The sequence below is a fragment of the Megascapheus bottae genome, unplaced genomic scaffold, assembly GCF_031878675.1.
Source record: "Megascapheus bottae isolate mThoBot1 unplaced genomic scaffold, mThoBot2.hap1 HAP1_SCAFFOLD_40, whole genome shotgun sequence".
Classification (NCBI taxonomy): Eukaryota; Metazoa; Chordata; class Mammalia; order Rodentia; family Geomyidae; genus Megascapheus; species Megascapheus bottae.
The window spans coordinates 4,194,805-4,220,820 of record NW_028327715.1 but is presented as its reverse complement, the minus strand read 5'-3'; the positions used below and the strand labels follow the sequence as shown (position 1 = coordinate 4,220,820).

General features: G+C 44.5%; 1 protein-coding gene and 2 pseudogenes across 1 annotated transcript; 2 read left to right on the top strand and 1 right to left on the bottom strand.

Moving 5' to 3' along the window:
- Nucleotides 1-1,963: 1,963 nt before the first annotated feature.
- LOC150039378 (proteasomal ubiquitin receptor ADRM1 pseudogene) lies at nucleotides 1,964-12,054 on the bottom strand (annotated as a pseudogene).
- A 1,400-nt stretch (nucleotides 12,055-13,454) lies between these two features.
- On the top strand, nucleotides 13,455-13,939 carry LOC150039377 (AP-1 complex subunit sigma-3-like; annotated as a pseudogene).
- Nucleotides 13,940-18,130: 4,191 nt separating this feature from the next.
- LOC150039376 (ral guanine nucleotide dissociation stimulator-like) lies at nucleotides 18,131-22,726 on the top strand. Its single transcript, XM_090327831.1, has 8 exons — nucleotides 18,131-18,256; nucleotides 18,443-18,636; nucleotides 19,191-19,250; nucleotides 19,979-20,172; nucleotides 20,412-20,639; nucleotides 20,885-21,435; nucleotides 22,103-22,318; nucleotides 22,592-22,726. Exons 1-8 carry the CDS (start codon nucleotides 18,131-18,133, stop codon nucleotides 22,724-22,726), a joined length of 1,704 nt encoding a protein of 567 aa, XP_090183957.1.
- Nucleotides 22,727-26,016: the final 3,290 nt, after the last annotated feature.

Genomic DNA, 26,016 nt, shown 5'->3' with positions numbered 1-26,016 from the left:
AGAGAGAGAGAGAGAGAGAGAGAGAGAGAGAGAGAGAGAGAGAGAGAGAAATGCTCTTCCTCCAGGGACCAGTGCTAGAAGGTTCTGGGACATATCTCAGAGTTGATCCATTAGAGGAGTAAGGAAGCTGGGATATTTTATGCACTAGCTCATATTCATTATTGTTTAAGGGCTGTCCTGGAGCTTTAGTGCCTAAGGGACTTCCAGATTGCCCCTTACATAGGCTGAGCATGCTACTATAGGCAAAAAAAAATGTCCACAGGCAAAAAGTGACAGTAATTTGCAGAAAGAAGCCATCTGTGCATAGGGAAATGACAAATGATGAAGACATGTGGAGGGTTGGCAAACGTGTTGGTTCACAAATAACTCAATTAGAGCATTCCTGTGAGAGGGTGCAAGAGCAGTGACTCTCCATGCAAGGGTCATGTGTGGAGTGAAGCACTAGTTACTCAGTTAAGTTAAAATCAGCTGGATTGAGGCATTATAATGACTGTATTGCTAGCTACCTGGGAGGTGGACTTTGGGAGAATGGTAGCTTGCAGCTATTCTGAGTATGTAGGTTTATGAGACCTCTTCTTTAATACATAGCTGACTGTGGAGACTTCTGCCTATCATCTTAGCACACGAGGCTAAGATGGAGAGGTTTGTCATTCTAGGACACTCTAGGCACAAAAATTCCCTAAACTCAACAGAAAGGTCAGGTAGGCCACTGGCCTGAGATTCTTATCCCAGTTACAATGGAAAAACTAAAACAGGTAGTCATGGTCTGACCCAGATTTAAAAAAAAAATGACTAGTGAAACAAATGCCTGGGGAAGTGGCTCAGTAATAGAAAGCATGCCTGGTAGGCAATTAAACTTTAAGCTCAAAGTCTAGTACAGCCAACTTATTTATATATACATGTATGTGTGTGTACATATGTGGTGTACATATGTATTGAAAGACAATCTACCACTCAGTTGCACCTTGCTTTAAAAACTGGGCCAGGAGCATGGCCTTGTGGTAGAGTGCATGCCTAGCATGCACGAATCTCTGGGTTTGATTCCTCACTACCACATGCATAGAAAAGACAAAAGTGGTACTATGATTCAAGTGGTAGAGTGCTGGCCTTGAGAAAGCCCAAGGATAGCACCCAGGCCCTGAATTTAAGCCCCAACACTCACACAAAGATAAATCAATAAATGACTTCACAAAGCACTATAGCCTTAAATCCTTTTTTACATTGTTTACGACGTATCTATGAACCACTTATGGCCAAGTTAATGATGAAAAGACTTCTTTTTCTCAGTGGAAATATTGTATTGGTTCTTCACATTCATTAAGCATCTTCCTGGTCATGTTCAGTGAACAAAAAATGAAAGAAGAATGTGGTATGCCTGATGATCACAGATTAAAAGACACAGTAAAGGGGCCAAGAGTTTGGCCTAGTGGTAGAGTGCTTGCCTAGCATGCACGAAGACGTCAGTACCACATACGTAGAAAAAAGCCAGAATTGGTGCTGAGGCTCATGTGGTAGAGCCCTAGCCTTGAGAAAGTCCAAGGACAATGGTCAGGTCATGAGTTCAATCCCTGGACTGGCCAAAAAAAGAAAAAAAAAGACACAGCCTGGTGCTGGTGTCTCATGCCTGTAACACCAGCTAGTCCAGTCTGAGGATTCGGTTTACAGCCATCCCAGGCAGGAAAGTTCAGGGGACTCTGACCTCCAATCAAATACTCAGAAAAGGCCGAAAATGGCACTGTGGCTCAAGTGGTAGACTAGGAGCCTTGAGCAAAGGAAGCCCAGGGACGGTACCCAGACCTTGAATTCAAGACCCATGACTGATGAGAAAATAAGCAATAAATAAATACATGACACAGTAAAAAAAACAAATACACGTGATTCTGTGTTTAGTTTTCATTAAAACATCAAGCAGAAATGAAAGAGATTGCTAATCATTACCTAAAGCATTTTACAAGGTAGGATTTTTAATACATTCCTATAAGGTTAATGAAAGGAATTCTAAAATCTAATAAAAGTTGGTACTCTTGGAGTTTATTAACTAGATCATTCAACCTGGTATCATATAAAGTCTCTCTTTTACTTTAACATAGGAGGTTATTAGCATTATATCATTTCTCTTGTCCACATCCTGATTTTTGTTAGTTCTATTTCTATTCAGTTAAGATATAACAATTTACATTCTTGTATTTGTCCTAATTTTCTTTCTTTTTTTTCAGGTAAAAGAAAGGACTTTTATTGGTGAGTTGGAACAGGAAAAGGTATGCAATAAATCACAAATGCCACTACAAGAGTCACGTGACTAAGAATTCAAATTCCTTAAAAGACAGTAAATAACTTAATCTAGACTCATGTCTTCCTCTTCATCTTTCTTGTCTTTTGCGTAGCCCTCCTTCTGCTCAGATTTGGCATTGTTCTGCATAGCTTTGGCAAATGCTTCCACATAGCCCTTGTTGGCAGCCTTCACGGCCTCCACGGGCAGGCCAAACTGGCCCATGAGGGGGCCCAGCTGCCCCGAGGCCAAGGCTGCACTGAAGGTTCCCAGGGCCTGCTGGAACTGGGGCGAGGTCAGCGTGTTCTGGATCTCGTCCGCGGTCTGGGGCAGCGACTCACCCGAGGGTAAGTAGGGCAGGAGGCGCTCCTGGACATCGGCGTTGGCCAGAATGGGGGCCATGATCTCTGGGGTCAGCACGCTGGCCAGGTCCACTTGCTGGCCGCCAGCTGTCCCAGCCGGCACGTTCATGGTAGCCAAAATGCTCTGCAGGTCGCTCAGCTGGATGGGCTGGGTCGGATTGGCTGCCGTACCCGTTCCATTACTTGAACTGGGCGCGGGGCTCGGGCGGGTGGCCGAGGCTGGGGCAGAAGGGGCTGGGGGGGCACGGGCAGAGGAGGTGGTGGAGGATGGGGTGACAGCTGCCGACTGGCTCCGGAGCTGGAGGAAGAACTGCTCGCTGGAGGCCCGCCGCTACCTACAAGACTGGCCAGGCCCGGCCCTGTGAGGGCCCTGAGCCCACCCAGTCCTCCAAGGCTAGCCGGTCGGATGCGCTGCAGGAGTTGGCGGTGACTCATGTTTCCAGCAGGCTCTGCAGGCCACCCTCACCACCCAGGGCCGAGAGCTCGTGGCCACCGCTCCTGCTGGCCCCCAGTGCCCCAGGATCGGGGGTTATTCAGATACTCATTGACTTTCCGGCAGTGCTCCTCGTCCTGGTCAGTCTTGGGCTCCTGCATCCAGAAGAAGAGCCTTTTGGACCCAGCTTTGATCCTGAGCACGTAGACCCTCCCACTGGGGCACTGGGCCACCCGCTTGAACTCGCAGTCGTCAGGGAAGATGATCAGGTCATCCTCCACGATCCCCAGCGTCCTGTCCTTCCAGCAGAAGTGGAGGAGCGAGTCGTCTGTCTGCTGGATGGACAGGAGCCCTGTCCGCTTGTCCGGGGTCACCGTGGTCCCCTTCAGGGTCATCTTCCCTGCCCAGAACTCCACGAGGTACTTGCTGGAGGACCCGCGCGAGCCTGGCACCAGGCTCAGGAACAGGGTGCCCGACGTCGTCATCCTGGTTGCGCCTACGCTCGGCCGAGAGGCATGGTCCGGGCTCGCTCTTCCCCGTCCTAATTTTCAGAATTACATGATTAAATCCACATGCTCATTCCAGAATGGCCTATTGATTGACATTCATCCCAACATGCAACTCAGCCCAGAAGTTTACTCTCAAGTTATTGTATATGTTGAGGGAGGCTAAAAGTAAATCCAATAATACACAATGAAATATAAAATTACCAGACTGCCATTGCATAAAACTTTGAGCAAAAGGGAATGAAGTTGAAAAGTGTTACAAGAAACCAAACCACTCTGACAAGTCCATTGTCTCATATGAGAGGGAAAAAAAATCCTTTGCTAGAGAATTATCTTCACCAATGATCTAAAGTTTTTCTCTTTTAATATGTACCTTGATGAGAGGGGAGTGGGAAACAGGGACAAAAACATAAGAAGGAGAAGAAATGCACCCACGACCTGACGAATGTAACTGTAACCCCTGTATACATTACCCCAACAATAAATGTTTTTAAAATGTACCTTGATGATTAAAAATTAGATGCCCATTCTCAAGTTAAGAAAATAAACCAGGATAAGAGAATATGAAAAAAAAAGTTACTAGGAAGGGGCCGGAGTGTGGCCTAATGGTGGAGTGCTTGCCTAGCATGCAGAAAGACACAGGTTCAATTCCTTGCTACCACATACATAGAATAAAGCCAGAAGTGGTGCTGAGGCTCAAGTGGCTCGAGCCTTGAAAAAGTCCAAGGACAGTGCTTAGACCCAGAGCACTGGCCAAAAAAAACAAAAATAAAAAAGTTACTAGGAAGCATACTCGAGTGTCACAGTGGACACACTAATCAGATCAGGGTGATAGGAAGAAGGGTAAAAGAAAGCATCCCCAATAAACTTAAAGCCAGACTCTGCAGTTCAAGTGTAACTTGAAAAAGGAGCCAGACTTCTTAGACAGAGAAACAAAAACTCCAGTAAAACCTGTTAACCAGTGAATATTGTTTACCTACGAGACAGATCACAGGCAAAAACCCAATAAGAATCTCACAAAACACTGGACCACAGAACTCCTCTCTTAACCACAATGACCCAACATTTGTTGCCCTGGCTACAGAACTCCACTGCCTAGTGAGGAGCAGACAAACAGGGTATTCACACAGAAACAAAGGGACGAAGGACAGAACACAGGAGTTTGCCAGGTCTACAGAGGCAGAGCAGAAGGTTTTTATACAGACTTTAAAAATGAAGCTATAACTGATAGAGGAGCTATGTATTAGAAGGCAGGAAAGACAATGTATCTGAAGGAAACCATAGGCACTCATATCAAGGTTAGTGAAAATAACACATGGAATGGTTTTTGGTCACACTAGGCCAGCTGGCTACTTGCACCCACTACCTGACGAATGTAACTGTAACCCCTCTATACATTACCACAACAATAAATTTTTTCATGTACCTTGATGATTAAAAATTAGATGCCCATTCTCAAATTAAGAAAATAAACCAGGATAAAAGGATATGAAAAAAAAAGTTACTAGGAAGGGGCCGGAGTGTGGCCTAGTGGTAGAGTGCTTGCCTAGCATACAGAAAGACACAGGTTCAATTCCTTGGCTTCTCAGAAATTAGTCCTTTTTTTTGTTGCCTGGCTGTGGAGGAAAAGGATCTCCTTGAATTGGTGTCTGGGTACAGAAGATTCTTCTGTACTAGAGATGTAGAATTGAGAGCAAGGAGGAGGAGGGGAAGGTGAGCTGTAGAGCCCATGTCTATTTCCCATAGTTTTATTTGCTCTCTTACCTTTCTAATAACCCTGGCTAAGTTGTCTTCTTGGACCAAAAAAGATACCTGACCACCATCTACCTTCAGCTACATGCCTTTTCTCCTCATCTTTATTAAATAGAGAAAAAATTCACCCTCACTTTTCATATGCTCCACTGTATTTTCACAAGGTAGTTAAGTGTTGCTGTCTCCCCCTGCCACTCCCCAACTGCATAACCATGATTCAGGGTTTTCTTCCCTTCCAAACGTCTGCTTGTTTCTCTCTAGGAAGTCTACTGACTGTCTACTTTTATGAAGGCAGAGCCCGCATCCCTGTTTTCAGAGCTGATTTCCATAGGTCAGGTTATTTAGGGGCTGCAGGAGCTGAGGTGAGATCAGCACTGCCACCTGGTGGTGAGAGATAAGATTCCAGCCCCCCCCCCTTTTTTTTGTGGGTCATGGGGCTTGATCTGGCCTGGGCACTGTCCCCGAGCTCTTCAGCTCAAAGCTACCACCCTACCCTTGAGCCAAGCCTCACTTCCATTTTTCTAGATGTTAATTGGAGATAAGTGTCTCAGGTTCTTTTGTGCCCAGGCTGACTTTGAACCTTAATCCTCAGATCTCAGCCTCCTGAGTAGCTAGGATTACAGGCATGAGCCACTGCACCTACACCAGCCTTTTCTGAGGGTGAGGGAGAGGAGTGTGAGGAAAAAGTAGTCTTTTCTGTCAAACTGAAATGCTTTTGTATTGTATATTGATATTTTTGGTATTATTTGCTTTTTTAAAATATATTTTTATTGTAATTAATAGAAGGGTTACATGATATTTGCCAGATAAATGGTGCATTAATTCCCACACATTGAAACCCTTTCACATGTCATGGTCCCCATTTCCCTTCCCCCCTCTATTATTTGCTTTTTAAAGACTTATTTCTGTGCTGTGTATGACCAGCAGCCATGTGAGGAATGCAAATCTTGTGCCGAAGGAGTTGAAAGAGTGAAATTGCAATTATCAGCTGTGCTGCTGTGACCCACTGGCCAAATTAGGGAGATAAATATTTATCGAAGGAATTCAAAGAATAAAACTGCAACTGCCAAGTGTGTTCCTTGTTAGAGAAATCTTTATCAATGGAATTAAGTCCCCTCCCCCCCACTTTTTTTTTGGCCAGTCCTGGGCTTGAGCTCAGGGCCTGAACCTGTTTTTGGACTTTCTCAAGGCTAGAGTTCTACCACTTGAGCCACAGCACCACGTCTAGCTTTTTTCTACGTATGTGGTACCGAGGAATTGAACCCTGGTCTTTGTGCATGCTAGGCAAGCACTCTATCACTAGGCCAAACACACGTGACCCTCCCCTTTTTTTCTGTGGGTCACGTGGCTTGAACTGTGCCTGGGAACTGTCCCTGAGCTCTTTTCAGCTCAAGGCTTCCACCCTCCCCCTGGGTCTGGGTGGGAGGTGTCCCTGAGCTCTTCAGCTCAAGGCTACCATCCTACCCTTGAACCAAGCACCACTTGTTTTCTAGAGGTTAGTTGGAAATAAGAGTCTCAGGTCCTTTTGTGCCTGGGGTGGCTTTGAACCTTGATTCTCAGATCTCAGCCTCCAGAGTAGCTAGGATTACAGGTGTCAGCCATGTGCCCCAGACCTCCCCCTTTTAAATGGGAGCTTTCTGCTGACTTCATCAACCTCTCTCACTGTGTCTGTCAGCCACTCTGTTCCCAGTTCTGCTTTCAGCCAGCTGTGATGAAAAAAAAAATTGTAAACCTTTTAAAAAAACAATCTAACGTTGGTAATCAGTTATATTTAGAATGTGAGCCTAACTCCTTGACAAGGGACAGTTTGGACTGGGATAAAAACCTACTAAACTGCTCTGCCCAGTGTGCCTGCTTAGCTCTGGGTAGAGTGAGGCATTGCACCATTTTGAGCAAAAGTAAATTGCTTGACAAAATTTGTATCTCTTGTGTGTCTATTCATTGCTGACACTGGAGATTTGTGCTTTTTTTGTTGTTGTTTTTGCCAGTCCTGGGGCTTGAACTCCCGGGTTTGGGCACTGAACTTGGACTTTCTCAAGGCTAGCACTCTACCATTTGAGACACAGCACCACCTTCTTGGCTTTGTATGTGGTACTAAGGAATCAAACTTTGTGCGTGCTAGGCAAGCACTCTAGCACTAGACCATGCTCCCCTCCTGCCCAGAGATTCTAACAGGAGGGAGGAAAGGCCAGGAGCTGAGGCAATCTTGCACATCTGTTCACTTTTGAGCACTAAGTGGCAAGCAAGAGGGACAGGGCCCAGGCTCAGAAACAGTCTTTCCTGTCCAGTCTTGTTTCTATATTCAGGAAAATCCTTCCTAATGTTGGACCAAAGTCAACTCTAGTAATCAAAGAAATACAGCTGCATTTAGATCTTTCAGGAAATACTAGCTTTCTAAAATAAAAATTAACATGTCAGTTAATTATCGAAAAAAAAGTTACTAGGAAGCAACTCGGAGTTCACAGTGGACACACTAATCAGATCAGGGTGATAGGAAGAAGGGTAAAAGAAAGCATCCCCAATAAACTTAAAACCAGACTCTGCAGTTCAAGTGTAACTTGAAAAAGGAGCCAGACTTCTTGGACAGAGAAACAAAAACTCCAGTAGAACCTGTTAACCAGTGAATATTGTTTACCTACGAGACAGATCACAGGCAAAAACCCAACAAGAATCTCACAAAACACTGGACCACAGCACTCCTCTCTTAACCACAATGACCCAACATTTGTTGCCCTGGCTACAGAACTCCACTGCCTAGTGAGGAGCAGACAAACAGGGTATTCACACAGAAACAAAGGGACTAAGGACAGAACACAGGAGTTTGCCAGGTCTACAGAGGTAGAGCAGAAGGTTTTTATACAGACTTTAAAAATGAAGCTATAACTGATAGAGGAGCTATGTATTAGAAGGCAGGAAAGACAATGTATCTGAAGGAAACCACAGGCACTCATATCAAGGTTAGTGAAAATAGCACATGGAATGGTTTTTGGTCACACTAGGCCAGCTGGCTACTTGTTGATATCTTCTCTTGGGAAGAAACTATCAAAATCAGGAATCCAGAGCTAAGAATCATGAATCTGACTCTCCTAGTGTAAGAATTGTAGGCGGCGGGTCCTTCTTTCTCTCTGTCTTTGCCCTGCAATACTGAACCTCAGCTACTGCTGAGGAAAGACTTCACAGAGTTACTGGAGCATTTACCCAGCATCCACCGCAGGCCAGGCCGCATGTGAGGCCTGCCCCAGCCACAGGTTGTGGTCATGAAGATGCTGCTGGAAAGTACAGGATGCTTTTGTTTTATCATTATTATCATCATCATCATCATCATCATTATCTTTAAGTAGTTTTACAGAGTAGTTGCCATTGAACAAAAACATTTATGAAAAGACTATAGCTGAAAAAATGTCACCCCTGGATAAAATCAAGCCAGTGATTCCAAAGTCACAAAGCTCAAGGTTGATTTTTTGTGTGTTCACACAGTCAACGAACTGTCAAATCTGGACTGAGGAATTGCTTATCAATAATTCATTTTTATAGAAGGTTGAAGCCATTATTTTCAAAATTATGAGTCTTATCTGTCGCTTTCATCAACAACTTCCACAGATCTCAAGCCAGGAAATTCAATATCATTTCCTGGGTTGTGCTATTTAATTGTAGTTCACAGACAATATAAGACACATTTGGATTTTGGTTTTAAATGGAAATGGAACTCTACTAACTACAGTAACCTGTGGATCAACAGAAGTCAATCAAATGGGAACTATTCAAATTCTACTTTGTGGTAAAGCTAAAGGCATTGACGCCAGAAATACCTCCTATTAGAAATTCCCCTATATGAAGTGTTTCTCCTCTACATAGGATCTGAATTATTATTATTATTACTCTTTTGCCAGTCCTGGGACTTGAACTCAAGGGAGCCTGGATGCTATCCCTGAGTTTTAGGCTCAAGGTTGGCATTCTATTATAGTGTTAAATTATGCATATATATACATATATATATTACAGCTGGGAGTTTGAGGTTTAGGCTCAAGGTTGGCATTCTATTATTCGAGCCATTTCCAGCTTTTTTTTGGGTTAGAGATAATAGTGTTATGGACTTTCATTCCCAGGCTGGATTTCAATGGTTATTCTCTGATCTCAGCCTTATGAATAGCCAGGATTACAGGCATGAGCCACTGGCACCCAACTTGAATTCTTTCTTTGATTAAAATAAAAGAAAAATATATATATATATATATATTGCAGCTGGGAGTTTGACCTAGTGGTAGAGTGCTTGCCTAGCATGGACAAAGACTAATGTTTGATTCCTCAGTATCACATACATAGAAAAAAGCCAGAAGTGGTGCTATGGCTCAAGTGGTAGAGCGTTATCCTTGAGAAAACCCAAGGACAGTGCTCAGGCCCTGAGTTCAAGGCCCAGAACTGGCAAAAAATACATTACAGCCCTGAGTTCACAGCCCAGAACTGGAAAAAATACTTTACAACTATGTTGAAAGCAAAATATACACCTTATGGATGGGAATGGGAAGGAAAAACTGTAAGAGACAGGGTGACTCTGTCCAGGAAGAAATGTACTCTTTACCTGGCTTATATAGCTGGATACCACCTTTACAATAACAATTTACTTTTTAACAAAGGTAAATATACCTTTATTTAAAAGGTATATTGTAATTAAAAGGTCACCTTTTTGGTTGATCTGACTATTCAACTGGAGATGAGAGGCAAGAATTTGAACAGCTTTTAAGAAGCATGAAAATTAGTAAACACACTTTTAAATCTCATGAAGCATAACCAGGTAATTCAATGCAGAACATTTGCAAGGATACAAAAATGCTGGCAGATAATGTGATCAATATGCCTATTCAGAAGGCTAGGCAATATGACTCAATCTTTTGGATCCATCTGGTGGTATACTTACATGAATCACATAATGTACCGGGCAGTTTATTTTCAAAATCCGTTGGCACAATTATGCCTTTTTAGAAAGTAGAGGGGGGAGGGTCAGTTCTAACCAGCTGATGAACAGGAAAAGACAATTTCAGCTGGGCACTGGTGTCTCAAGCCTAATCTAGCTATCTAGGAGGCTGAGATCTGAGTATCACCATTCAAAGCTAGCCTGGACAAGAAAGCCCTTGAGTCTCTTATCTCCAATTAACCACCAAAAATCCAGAAATAGAGCTGTGGGAGAGGGCTAGCTTTGAGCAAAAAGCTTAGGGATAGCTCCCAAGATCCTAAATTTGAACTACACACACACACGACAATTACATACTCGAATCCATATACACACATATATTGTATACATAGTAGATAATAGGTAGATATTGCAACTGTATTTTGAACATATTCTCTAACCATGTACAGAAAATCTAGGGCAACATGACGGAAAATATGGTTTTTTAAAAAACTCACCTCTAATGTAAAATGTAAACATAAATGATTATATAAAATCATGTTATTCCAAAGTTTTATCAAAGCAAGATGATAAAGGATGAAAAGTATACTTGTTCATGCCACTACTTATTTTATAAAGATCAAACAATTAAACAAAGTGGAGAAATGTTTCATTTTTTTGTAATTCGAGTTATAGTTATCACAATTTGAAGTCAAATTCAGATTGTACACATTAATTCTTTATCTCAAGAGCAAAATTTTTCATTTAATGAGAAATAAAAGTATAAATATACCTATCAAGCCTAGGAAAAGCAAGTACAAAATGTGTCCCTTAAAGTCTGCTTCATTATCTTTAACCTAATTTGATTTCCTTTTTTTTTGTAGGGCTAAGAAGAACAAGGTGAAGCCTATAATCAGAATAAGCAAGAAGTCTGAGTCTCTTTTAGAAATACAAATAGTATCTGTCAGTGCCCTCACCCACCCAGCCACCCAGGGGTATCCCTCGATGCTCCCAAGAAACCCGTCGGTGGAAGGGGAAGAGCACAGGACATTTTTAACCACAACACTTGCAAACCTGCAAGCCACCTGCCTTCCAAATCATAGAGAGTGCGTGCATCTATGTCATTCTCAATACTCAGGGCAGCCCTTTTACATCACCCACCTAACACCTAAAGATAAGTTACACAGAATGCATTCCCAATGATGAGGAGTTAGGAAATCATTCCTTCACTAGTCTGTATGAAATTGATATTAATTATCATCATTCAATTATAATAAACACTGCAGTGAAGTAAACTCTAGTCGTCGTCGTAGATACTTACCAATAGTTGCTTAATTTCATCCCCCACCATCCTCTCCAAATGGGTACAAGAGTAGAATTTCATTATGCTGTGAAAGAGAAATGTAAATCAAATAAACACACACATGAAGAAAATGAAACTGTCCTTAGAAATTTTGTTTCAAGGAAGTATTCATCTCTTTTTTTTTGGAATTTTAAAAATATTTTATTTGAAAATTTTATGCAAATTGAATATTATCTTTTCACTTGGCAATCTTCTTATTATTATATAATATAAAGAAACATGATGATTACTTTCACCACAGCCCATATAAAGTGTATCCCTAAGCCCCTCAGAATTTACCCCAGTGTGCCACGTGAAGATGATCATCTTCTGTAGGTGACTCCCAGCACATCTGAGAACCCCTGTGCATAGCCAAGTGTCAAATAGGAATTATCAAGAATATTTGTAAAGCATTTAATGAGGTATGAAAATACTTTTATCCAAAAATAGAATCATAAAAACTTACACAACATGAATTGTTATGAAAAGTAAGTTTTACCAAGTCTTTTAAGTTAAAGGAACTGGGGCCATGGCTTAGTGGTAGAACATCTGCCTGGGAAGTATGAGGCCTCAAGTTCGAACCTCAGATCACACACACATACACACACACACACACACACACACACACACACACACACACACTCACTCTCATACACTCACTCACACATACACACCCACACAAGTTAAATATACAACTGAAGAACATCTAAACAAATTTGATTAAATTTCTATCCGGGGCCATAATTATACTTCTAAATCATTCATTTGAATAACTATTAGAAATTCAAAGCCTAGTGATTACTTCATATACTATCTGAATTATTTCCTTCAAATCAATTGGAATTGGTCAATTTCTCCTCTTGGCTTAGCATTTTCCTCCTAAATATCTTCTGAGTAGGAGCAACGCTATCATTTTCCATTGTATCCTCTAAGAGTCTGCCACATGAGTTCTCCCCAGAGCCCCCAAGCCATGCATGCACTTGTCCTAGGAAACCCTAGAAGGTCCCGTCCCTGACCAGGCCACTCGAGTGACACAATACCTCGAAACTCATGTGCAAGAATCATGGAAAGACATGATGAAGCACCAGGACAACTACCATGACTAATTCCTCATAATATCTCTGATTACATTAATACCTGGTAATGCATAATCTGCAGTATAAAGGTGACACAGATTCACAATGATAATGTCTAGCAGCAATAATAATGTCTTTGGGGGTAGGAAGGGCAGGAAGATAAAAGAAACATGTACTTCCTATATATGCTGCCAAAGTAATCAATGCCCAAAGTAAGAAACAAAACATATTAGATTTACATTCAAAAGCATGTGAAACTTTCTCAAGTAACTATAACTAAGATTGCTTGGAATAGAAGAGATTGTCTTTAAATAGTGGTAGCAATAATAATCGCTGCCATTGTTATGAATCCCTACCACTGAATTGTATTATAGTAAGAGATGTCACAGACATCATTTCTGATGTCTGAAAACCTGGGTAAATAATTTATAGAAAATATAACCCCATAAGAATGTCTTTATATTCAAAGGTTTAAAATTTTTCCATCCCAGCCTAGCTAGCAGCTTTTAAGACATCAAAACTACTGAATATCTATCTCCTCTACCATCTTTGGTTATTCTTCTTTCTTCCAATTCCAAACATACAAATGAATTTAGGACATTCATACGAGATACATTGTCTCTGATCTCTGTAAATATTTTTAAAAGTTCAGCAATATACAGGAACTCTTAACTGCTAATAATATTTCAAGTTTTACAAACCAAACATTTAGGAAAGGCATTAAAGGCATCAGGTTTACTTTATACTCAAACAGGAGATATTACAGGTGAGGCAGGCGCCTTACCTGGTACCCGAGCGGGCTTGGGCGCTCGCGGATCTTGGGGTGCAGGTGGCGGCGGGTCCGGGTCACCATGATACATTTCATCTTGCTGTTCAGTCGACAAGGGAAATTACGGCTACAGAAGTGGTACACCACTCTCCCTGACAAAGAGAGGAAAAAAATAACCCGGGAAATTGTTCAGATTATTCTCTCTCGAGGTCATCGAACAAGCAGTTTCATTGACTGGAAGGAGCTCAAACTTGTTTATAAAAGGTCTGCGAGCTGGGTATCATCTTTAATTTTGAAAAGGCATATTTTATCCTTGATGAGTTTATAATAGGTGGAGAAATTCAGGAAACATCCAAGAAAATAGCTGTCAAAGCCATTGAAGAGTCTGACGTGTTACAGGAGGAGAGAGAGAGAGAAAGAGGAGAGAGAGGGAAGACAGTGTAGAGAATGCAATTCCTAGTGTCTCCACTAGGGACAGCAGCTGGTTGAGAAGAGAAGCTCAAATGACAACGGAAGAATCCATGAACAAACCTACATTTTAACCGACTTGAAGACTCCGAGTGCTGCAAGTGCTGAATTTTAAATCCTCATTGTTTTGTATCCAGTGCAGAGCCATGCCACAAGTAACTTAAAGAAAGGGATTCTTACTTAACTAGCAAATGTTCACGTTGGCTAATATAGTATATTTGAAATGTCTATGTCTATAGTATACTGTATATGATGACTTAATCTGCCTCTGTGTTGGAGATAACTGCTGTATAACTTGGCAGACTGAATAGTGTGTAAAATTTTAAAACTCCATGAGATTATTTGTAAGAGATAATTGCAATATATATTTTTGGAATTTGATTTTCTGAGGGATGAAAAACCATACATACTGTAATAGCTCATGCTTATGAATACATTGTAAGTATTCATCTCTAAAAGAAAAATAAATACACGTGGTAAATGAGCACAATGTCTTAGATGTGGGAGGCCAACATGTTTCTGAGCTTTGCATCCTATTCAACCATGGACATAGTTATCAAGGGTGTGGTTTCAGTTAATGTTCCACACATCCACGTGCAAAGTGGAGGTTCGGGGCCGGTCCTGGTGCCAGGAAGAGGTCGTGGGACTGTTCAGAGGGGAAACCCAGTGGGAGGTTAGGTGACTAGGTCGGCGGAGGAGGATGGAGGGGACAGGCAGGAGGGTTGGGGAGGACGGGACAGGGCTCACCTCCCCTCCAGTCTATTCCCCATCCTAGCCCAGGAGGACCCGCGTGGACGGCTCCAGAGGGAGGAAGGGGAGTCCAGGGTGGTGAGGACCCGCGCTGTCAGCCATTGAGTCACTGGACCTGCGGAGCCGTTATTTCTGGGTCCTCAGCGGAAGGGGCGGGGAGATCCGGGAGGAGCAGAGTGGACTTCCGGGGTGGGTCCTCCAGGGTCCAGGCCAATCAATTCTCTACCTAACGACAGGGATTCCCTTCCCCCTGCAGAACAAGGTCCAAACGTGGGTCATCTACTGGTGTACAATGTCTCTGAGCAGTGGAGGAAGAATGAGGACCCTCTGGGTTCTTCTCTGTGTCCATTCAGCTTCATGTGGATTCAGACTTTTCCATGACAGCTAATCCTGAAAGAACCTTCCAGAGCTGAGGGTGGCTCAGGAAACAAGGCCCAACTGATCCTGGGGGAGAAGTCCCACAACAATGAGTCCCTGCAAGCCTTTCTTCCATAGGCCTGGCTTCTCTCAGCTACTTGCTGTAGTGCTGGAATGCTGCCAATGAACAACAATGACCACATGCCTCTTGTGTGTGCACTGGTGCTCTGTGCATCAGGGCTGGTTCTGTGTCCTGCTCCCTCCTTTAGCTCTCTCTTAGACTCCTTGTCTCCCTGTACTTAAGTCTCCATTTCCATAAAAAACTTCTTGGCCTACCCTCAACCTATGCACTCATCCATTGAACCCTTATCCTTCTGGGCTATGTGTTTAAAGAAGTCCTGAGTGATTGTGTTGGAGCAGGTCTTTCCACCCAGAGCCAGCAGCTGGTTGCCTGCCCTCACCCAGTGTTTCCATAGGGTCCCACATCTTATGACAGCACAATCTGGTCTCAGTGTGTCACCAGTCCCAAGTGGGCTTCTCAGGGACCTCTCCCCAACAGGAACTTACCAAATGCTGACATTCCTACTATCTCCCTGAGTTCACCAGTCGGGAGATTTGTATCACTCTATGCTGTGTGTTGCTCTAGATGGACTTGGAGGGCTTTTTGGTAAAAAGCATTACAGATATGGCACTTTAGTTCCTGGAACACTGTGATCATTGGGGTCATCATTCCACCTCAAGTCTGTTTATTTCTGATGTTTTTTTTCTGCCTGCTCCTCAGTTTCTCACTTCATCCTTACCTAATCTCCTGGACGATTCTCCCTCTTCTGGACTTCCCTGACCTCCCAGCACGGAGGCACCCTCCTCCTTTCTTGTCTCTGTTGGGTACGGAAGGCTCTCCTGTGCCCCTCATTGCCCATCCCACTTTGCCCCTTGACAAAGACAGGTGTCTTCAGAAAAAGAAATTTGTAAACATAATGAAATGACTCTGTTTTTTTCCTGAAATATTCGAATGTGGTATAAGACCCTCCCAAGATCTTCTATTGGCATAAGCCATATATGTATTCTCACAACTGCAGAGCATCCACAAATTTACCTACAGATTCAAGTTCCTCACAAATGTCAACCATCTTACTATTTGCTTTTTCTTTTCTTTTATTATATTTATTTATTTATTTGTATTTTTTATTGTAATTAATAGAAGGGTTACATGGTATTTGCCAGATAAATGGTGCCTTATTTCCCACACATTGATACCCTTTCACATGTCGTGGTCCCCATTTCCCTTCCCCCCTCCCCCTCTCCCAACCCTCATCTTGTTTTCCCCCATTCTCTATTTTATATTTATTTTTTATTGTAATTAATAAAAGGGTTACATGATGTTTGCCAGATAGAAGTTGGATTAATTCACATATATTGATACCCTTTCACATGTCTTGGTCACCATGACCCTCCCCTCCACCACCCACCCCCAGTCTTGGTTTTCCCCCCTTCCCTATCCAATTTCAAATAACCCAATACAAATAAATCCAATATATCAGATAACAAAGTGAGATACTGTAACAATATGAGATATCCAAGGGACAGCAAAAGAGATGAGAGATAACATAGTACATTAAGGACAACAGTCATTCATTGTATGGCTTTTGTTTCAATATCCTGGAGGTCTTTTCAATTAGCTTCATACTATATGGCCTTATTTCTTTTCTTAACATTACTATGTCACTTTGAATCACTTTTCCATTCAGGGCTGAATCCCAAGGTAACAGATACAATGAAGCACTACACAATCCACCAAATTTTGTTTGTATTTGCTACCATATATAAGAAGGAGACCAAGATGCTATTGTCATCTGTATTTTGTGGAATAAGGAAGTGGTTTTTATATAAATTGCTAAGATACAGGGAGGGGTGATGGCATTTTTTTCATTACAGATCCAACTAATTCTGTCCATCCACTTGTATTGCCATTTCTTCTGGGTGAAGGGATTGCAAAGGTGTCGCTCTTTGAAGGGAACATTACCTTCTCATCATTTTCATTATTCTTCTGTCCTTACCAAAGTTCTGTTTGTGTGGGTGCGTGCGTGTGTGTGTGTGTGTGTGTGTGTGTGTGTGTGTGTGTGTGTGTGTCTATGAGAGTACCAGTGAATGGATTCATGTGGATACCTTATATCTGTCTTAGAGTTCCATTTCTGTTTGTCACTTCTACCTAGAGTCACCTTCATCTGCCTTGCGCAAGAAGTGATGCAGACATCACAGATACATGCCCATGTAGTACTTCTTGCTGTGCTGGTTCTGCCACTTGAATAGGACAATGGGTCTTGAATCTTTATGCTCAAGCCTGCTAATCCAACACATTGGCCATGAATCAAATTTCCTACTTCTTGCTGATTAATTGAAGATGAGACTCTCATAGTCTTTCATGTCTAGGTTGACTCAGAAACATGTTCTTCAGAGGTCAGTTTCCTGAGCAGTTAGGATTGTGTGAGCCATTGGCATCTGGCAAAGGACAATGTGTGTGATTCCTGTGGCATGTCCTGTCTCAGGACATGGATGTGAGTAGCTTCTCTATCTCCTTTTTGTCACAACACATACGAACGAAATTTATTCTCTGTCAAGACAGAATATGCAGAGACCACATCTATACTTGAGGCAGTATAAAGGCTGACAGCAGCTCTCAGTGTTCACAAGCTTAGGAAGGACACAGGGTATTATTCAGTGGATGACATCCTCACCCTCACAAGCAGGTGCTACGTGGAATCCCTGCAAAGTGGATTGACTGGGGGACTGAAGCAAAGCATTAACACTAGTAGTGTAAAACACATTTGAGATGCATGATTGTGCCAGGCCAAAGCCAGTAAGTATGTCCTCAACACCAGGACATTTGCTGGACAGAGGACCGTGGGAAGGTATGTGGAGGGGACTGTGTCTAGTTTTCCTCCTGACCTGCAAGAGGTCCCAGGGAGCAGCCAGTGGACATTTGGAGGGGTCAGGTGTGAGGCTCAGGCTCTTGGGGGGCATGGTTGGTGACATCACCTAAAGAGATGACAGGACAAAAAAAAGGGGGGCCAGGCAACAATGGGGGCACTGCTTAGCAGCTCATATATTGCGCTGCAGCTGAGCCAGCTCATTTGTGTGCAAACTTCGGAAGCACCAGGATGTTTTCTTGCTGCTGTCCCATATTCCACAGACAGAATCAAATTGGAGAGTTTGATCTCATTGAGAGACAATGGGTCATGCCTTGGCCTGGTGGCCTGTTCAGAAACCCTCCCTGCATCCCACAGGTGTATGGAGGAATCATGTGCGCAGAAAGGACAGGGGTCCACACATCTACTACTGTGTGACATGAGTGTCTGCATTCTGGGTGGGATGTGGGTACATGAGTGTGTGTGAGGGAGGGAAAGGGGTTGTGCCCCAAGCTGTTGTATGGCCAGGAGCCTTTTCCCATTGCTTCTCATTCTTCACCCCAGTATGGGGAGATTTTAGTCCCAAGCCTTGCTGATCCCTGCAAGGCAGGATACCTGCGGGGAGGCAAAGTGGAGCAACTGGTAGAGCACCTGGTGCCTGCCCTGCTCTTCCAGGATGCCTCCTTCATCCCAATAGTCCTGGGAACCTTCCACACCTTCACTACCACACAGCACATGCGGACCCCGCTGTTCAGCAGGTAAGCAGCTGGACCCAATGGCTAGGATCTGGCCCAAGTTGGTGCCCCGACATGAATCTGCTTGAATCCTGGGAAGTAGCCTGCTAGGGACAACACCCACACTGCCTGAGGCTGGAGCAGAGGCACGGGCTGTGAAAATGCCTGTCCTGGTCCATGCCTTCAACAGCTGGGTGTGCAGAATTGTGGGTGGGGCCTGGAGAAGCTCCCCTCTCATCAACACCCCCTTCTCTCCATTGTGGCCTCACTGTCTGAGACCTTAAGCAAAACCTTTTCCAAATTCTCAAGGTGATTGACGTTCTTTCTAGGGTCCTGAAACTTATCTGAATCGCACTAGGAAGCACTAGAGGGACACAGAGAACCCATGCCCATTCAGATATGTAGGAGGCAGGTAAAGGCCTTTTCACCTTCTGTCCAGAGGTATATCAGGCTCCACTCGTGTAAAGAACAGGGTGATTCTTGTCATCCCAAGCTCCATCCTGTGCTCAGAAGCCACCAAGAACTGCACCCATCACACTCAGGGACAGTGCATGTGACTTCCTCATGTTATTCCCCAGGTACCGCTCATTTCAAGAACTTGAGGGGGAGAAGGCAGGAGCAAAAGGACAACTACAACAGCGAGTGTGGTGGGGGAAGAGGAGGGACTCTGTTTTCACAGCGGGGGCATTAGGAGCTGCTTTCCGGGAGGCCTCGGGAAAGTGAAATGGTACCCACCTGACTTGAGAGTTCTGAAGGAGAGCTTGAGACCTGCAGGAAACTGTCCACACAGGGAGCTGGGGGTGGGTTCCTCTATTCCTGAGGAGGATGAGAGAAGCTCTGGGACCAAGACAGCCCAGTCACCTTTGCCTACCCTGGGAAAATCAGGACTAGGGAGACTAGGGTAGGCTATGCTTCCCAATCATGGACATTCAGTGGGCTTCCTGAGGACTCCGTGAGGGCTCAAGGATCAGGGTGTGCCCTGTGGGTTGAAATCAGGGAAAGACACTTCACAAAGGGCTTAAGGACATGGAGGTGAGTAGAGGCTATCTCAATGAGCACACGCAGGGCTCGAGAAGGACCTAGGGACAGGATGACCATCCCAGAGTGGATAGGTTGGGGAGGCTTCCAGGGACAAATGAAGGTAGGTGCGGGGCATGTGGAAAGAGGAGGGTGGTGTTCACAATTGTGATCTAAGTCTAGTCTCATCCTCCTGAACATATTGCCTGCAGCCCAGCCAGGTGACCTGGCTTGCCAGGGACTTGGACATGAGCGGTCTCATGACCACAGCTCCACACATGAGCTTGAGAGGATCTGAGTGGAGGAGAGGCCCAGCCTCTGACTCGGCTGCTTCTCCCTCTGCACCCAGAGCCTTCGCCTTCATCCTTGGTTGGTGGATGAGGGAGAACCCTGAGGATATCCTGGAAGCACGGGACTCGTCCTGCCTGCAACAACTTGTGGCATACCTCCACCTGAATAGGCCCGGCTCCATCGAGGAGCACCAGGCCTGCCTTCTGCTCACCCAGCTGGACTTCAGGAATTCCAAACAGCCAGAACTTGAAGGTGAGTAGCAGGGGATGTGAAGGAGACAACAGCTGGGAGATTCTAAGCCATCTCCAATTGAAGGAAGCCATAGGCAAAGGGGCCAAGGAGACCAGAGGCCTTGGAAAGCAGTCTGGAACACTTCCTGTGGCGGAGTCAAAGCACTGGGGCTTCTCAGGCAGGCAGGGGTCTCCTGACATTAGGGAAGACTTAGGGGAAGACATCCTGTAGGGGATCTTGTCCTAAAATATTGGCTGCAGCTCCAGTCCTTGGTGATTCTGCAGTATTTCATGCCATGCATGAAGCCCTGGAGACAACCACCACCCAGGAAGGAATCCGAGCATCTTGGCCAGAGCTGGATCTAAGAGCTGCCTCAGAGTCCCCTTCAGCTCCAAGCTCTGCTGGCGAGCTCCAGAGTAGGACTCTGAGAGATGCATATTCGTACTTGGCTGTACCAGCTGTCTTAGATGAGATGAAGCCTTGTGCAGGTAAGCTCATGACTCCCTGCCTTCCACCTGCCCCAAGTACTAGTGTGGAGGTAGTAGTCCCAGACTGAGCTGTTCCCTCTGATTTAGGAGCACTGGCAGCCATCTCTGAGCCTGGAGGACCTAATCCACTGAAACCAAATACTCTAGAACCAGGAAATGATGAGGAAGTTCCAGTGTCCACTGAAGAAACCCAGCTACTCAAGGCAAGGCTGAAGCAAATCCCCCATCAGCCCCAACACCAGCAGCTGATGCAGATCAAGCAGAGGCTCCCATGAGCAATGTGGCAGAGACCTGTGGGCCAGAGGTAAAGGCTGCAGAAGAAGGAAGATTTGCATCAGATGTGAGTCCTTTGCTGGAGGAAGAGGCAGCTTGCCTCCTTGCTGCAGAGGCGGCTTGTCTCCGCCCAGCAGAGGAAGAGCCTGAGCCATCTGTTCAGGAACTTGTGCCACCCATTGAGGACGAAGCCCCCAGGCCATCTGTACCCCTGGAAATGGACGGCAAAGGTCTCAGGAAGGCAAAAATCACGACCATGACCTGTCAATCTCTGAGGACTCCAGTTCTCCACTGGAGTGCTGTGGAGCTTGAGCCAGCTGAATCCCTGGGGGCTAGAGAGGCAGACATGGCACCTGAAAGAGACCCAGCTCCCTGGGAGTCCCTGGCAGTGGGGGATTTTCAGGTGTCCTCCAGGGTGTCATCCCGGATTTCCTTCTTGAAGTTAAATGAGGACATGAGCACAGCACATTTGCTGGAGTGGCTGCCTGACCAGAAGGCCAAACAGTTCTCACTCATGGCTGTGGTGAGTAGCTTGGCAGCCCTGGGCATGCAGTCTTTCCCTCTCCCCTCTACTGCCCACACCCACCATTTCCCTGTGCAGAGAACATTTCTACTGCACATCCCAGCCTTGTGGGTGCAAAACCCAGGACCAGGTCTGGGTTCACCAAGTCAAACCATCTTGATTTCTTCAGGGACAATTGCAACCACAGAGTGTCCAGGGATCCTGATGGCTCAGGGAGTAACAAGGACAAGCACACAGAAGCCCAGTTCCCTTGGTCTCTCCACTCGCCTTTGAATTCTTAACCCTCACTGGGGGCCTGGTGGCTGTTGAGATCCCATGGCACTCAGCATCTGCCACAGGGTGGAAACAAATGCCTGTGGCCTGCAGACAGAAAGGAGGGCTGGTGGAGAAAGGCAAATGTGCCCTACCTGGGACATGCAGGCCAAGGCACCTCATGATTGGCAGAATGAAATTGGTCCAGCCCTGCCCTCCTCTCTAGGCCCTCATGCTATTCTTAGGGACACACATAGGCCAGGGGCTCTCAGAGGTGCAGGAAGGAGCATGGAGATACACCTAGACATGCAGCTCTGCTTCCTGAGACCCAGTGCCTAGTCCTGCCTCTCATCCCAGGCAGAGCCTCGGGAGGCCTCAGGCAGAGTCCCACTGACCATTTGTTTTCCCTTTCCAGAGGCTCTTGAAAGAGCTCAGACTTTATCATTGTTTGAGCTACGTGAATTCCAACCTGGATAAGGAGTGTCAGGAGCTCCTGGCACCTACAATGCTGGCCATTTTACAACATTGTCATCAAATTGCAAGCTGTGGCATTACAATGTCCTTGTTGGACCACAGTGCTGAGGCAGCAGACAGGGCAGAGGTCTTGGAGCACTGGATGGAGGTGGCTTTGGTATGCTGCAGGAGAGGCCTTGGACCCTTCTTCCCTTTCCCATCCCGACCAGCAGGCTGCCTGCTCACTCACAGCTGCTTCCTGAGTCCACAAACCCCTCCTCAGGCTCGGCCCAGGTTCCAGCCATATGCCCTCCTGCTCTGCTTCCACTAGGACGGAGTCATCTCCTCAGGCTCCCTAGCATTCATTCCAGTAATCAAGGTGGAGATGTAAGATCAAAGCAGGACCCCGGGGGCTGCTCCACAGCTCAACTCACACATTCCTCATCTCTAGAAATGCCACCATCTCAAAAATATCAGCTCCGTATGTGCCATCTTATCTGCCCTACAGAGCAATGCCCTGCAAGGCCTGAAGCAAACATGGAGAGCTGCGCAGAAAATACAAGGCAACATGCCAATGAGCAGATAAGAGCGCAGAAAGAGCATCAAGTCCCATGCCAGTGCTACACATAGGTTTCTTAGGCTATTAAAAATTCTCTTTGCAGGGCTGGGAGTTTGGCTTAGTGGTAGAGTACTTGTCTGGCATGTAGGAAGACACGGGTTCCATTCCTCACTACCACATACATTTCAAAAAGCCGGAAGTGGTGCTTTGGCTCAGGTGGCTGAGCAATAGCCTTGAGCAACATCCTGACTGCATCACCCCCCGGGTGATGGGCCTCCCTGATGTCTGAGAGTCAGGGGTAGGGACCTGGATGGTAGGTTACTGGACCTGTCAGTCTTGTGTCTTCAACTTGGGACCCTCTAGGTTCCTGTGACCTTGTCCTCTGACCTGAACCTGATTCATGATCAGACAGCCCAGAAGCCATTAAACCAGGCCTCATGTACAGTACCCCATCTCCTCGCTCTCCTCAAATCATCAAGGTTTCCCACTTCAGCTCTCTACTGGATTGATGGACGTTGTTGCTATTGGTTTTCTGCTCTTTCTTTCCTTTTTACTCTTTTTTTTAGTAGGTTGATATTATAACATTTATTCAAATAATGCTATGGGTTAATAGAAACAGCAAAGAACCAAAGAATTAAAATGCAAGCTATGTAAAATCCCAACTAAAACCCAAAAGTGTCTAATGTATTCATTCATTAGCTAACTAAAAGCCCAAGAAAGACAAGACACCCGATATAATAAAGTACTGCAAAACAATTGGCAATTTTCAGTTATCAAAATTGTGGATTTTGCATTTGTATCCTTTTCTCAATCAAGAAAAAAATTCTTTTTGAATGTTATATAACATACATATAAAACAAGATAGAAAAATACATTATAAACTTGTAACAATGGCTGTAAATACATTATTTTACATGTTTCTCATAGTCAATAGGTTGGTTATGGTACATACATAGCATGAAATTACTAAGATAATAAAAAATAGACAAAAAATACATGTCAGCTGTACAGTAACATACAAGCGACACTCCCATCTACCCACACTAAAAAAATTACATAATACTGTCAGAAACAGTCTTAAAAAGTACATACTTTAATAAGAAATAAATTCAATAAAGAATGATAATACTGAGAACCAAGGCATTCAGAGATTTCAAAAGTCATGCTTTTTTTCAGTTGATCCAAAATTTTGTCAACTAAGTTTTCAAAAGTTTGTTCAGAGCCAACATCACTCATAAATGTCACACATTTATTGTTTCATACATTTACTTTCTTCCCCATAAAAGACCTTTGATAAACATCTAAAATGTCCAGGTATAACACAGTTGAGGTTACATGGTATTTGCCAGATAAATGGTGCCTTATTTCCCACACATTGATACCCTTTCACATGTCGTGGTCCCCATTTCCCTTCCCCCCTCCCCCTCTCCCACCCCTCATCTTGTTTTCCCCCGTTCCCTATTTTATATTTATTTTTTATTGTAATTAATAAAAGGGTTACATGATGTTTGCCAGATAGAAGTTGGATTAATTCACATATATTGATACCCTTTCACATGTCTTGGTCACCATGACCCTCCCCTCCACCGCCCACCCCCCGTCTTGGTTTTCCCCCCTTCCCTATCCAATTTCAAATAACCCAATACAAATAAATCCAATATATCAGATAACAAAGTGAGATACTGTAACAATATGAGATACCCAAGGGACAGCAAAGGAGATGAGAGATAACATAGTACATTAAGGACAACAGTCATTCATTGTATGGCTTTTGTTTCAATATCCTGGAGGTCTTTTCAATTAGCTTCCTACTATGTAGCCTTATTTCTTTTCTTAACAGGGCTTTTCCACTCAGGGCTGAGTGGAGGGGTGGGGCGGGGCGGGGTGGGGTGTCCGCCGCGGCCTGGGCACCCGGGGACCAGAGATGGGCACCCAGGGACCGGGGTCATCCCCCGTCCTCCGCAGCCCCGCCTCCCCCTCCCCCAGCTCCCCATGAAAACCCAGCTGCGCGTCCCCCCGTGGAGGGCGGCGCCCATGTCGGCTCCGGGGAGCATGGGGGTCAGGGACAGCCGAATGGGCATGGAGCCAGGCGCGGAGCCCGGCGTGGGCGCGGGGCCTGCAGCTGGCATCCCTGGAGCCATGCCCTGCAAGAGCACCAAGTGGCTGCAGGAGGAGCTGGAGGCGCGCAGCGGGGCCTCGCTATTGCCCTTTGGTTAATCTCTTATTGTTACATTATCCCACTTTGGTACCTGGTGAATTATAAAGATGTTTACTCGTTTCTTTGAAATAGGAGGGGAAAAATGAGGTGAGGAGGTGTGGGAGGGAAATGGGGACAAAAACATAAGAAAGGATATCAGTGTGTGAGAAGTAAAGCACCTTCCATCTGGCGAATATCACTGTAACCCCTCTATACAATGAAATAAAAATAAATATAAAATAAAAAATACGTTTTCCTAAAGAACAAAGCATAACAATCTACATCATATAAGGTATGGTGGGACAACACTGAAGTCAGTCAGTCTATATCAATCGAACACCAAGTCTCCATCATTTGTAATAATCAGTAGAAACCTTGGGCTCTCCTAGCAGAGATTTACCATAGAATAAAATCTAGAGACATTAGACCAAATAGTATGACACTAAAGGTAAGGACCTCCAGGATAAGCCATGAGTGACTGTTATCCTTAATGTACTATGTTATCTCTCATCTCTTTTGCCATCCCTTGGTTATCTCATATTGTTACAATATTTCACCTTGTTATGTGATATATTTTATATGTGCTTAATTGGTTATTTGAAATTGGATAGGGAAGGAGGGAAGTCAAGAGAAGCGGGGGAAGAGTGGGAGGGAAATGGGGACCATGTCATAAGGAAGGGTATCCATGTTTGTGAAGTTATGTACCTTCTATCTGGTGAATATAATGTAACCCTTCTATTAATCACAATAAAAAATAAAAAATAGCCTGTATCTGTCGATTAAGTCCATTTGGTTCATAGTGCCATTCAATTCTGATGTTTCTTGGTTCATGTTTTGAGTCCAGGAGTGGTCTGGGTATCATGCCTGTTGGAGACTGAGGCATCACCACACCCAACTAACACTAGGTTGGACTCCATCTGCACTAGCAAATGCAGTGCTGTTTGCTTCATTAGTTTAGATGCACCAACATGAGAGCTACATGTGTAAAAATTGTTAACACTTCTTAAGAGATCATTTTCTTCATTAATCTGAAATGATGTTCCCATGTTTCTTTCAGTTTGTCTCTTGTAATTTTCATATTCCTTGTTGTGTACGTTCAGTGCTTGAAATATAGAGTATC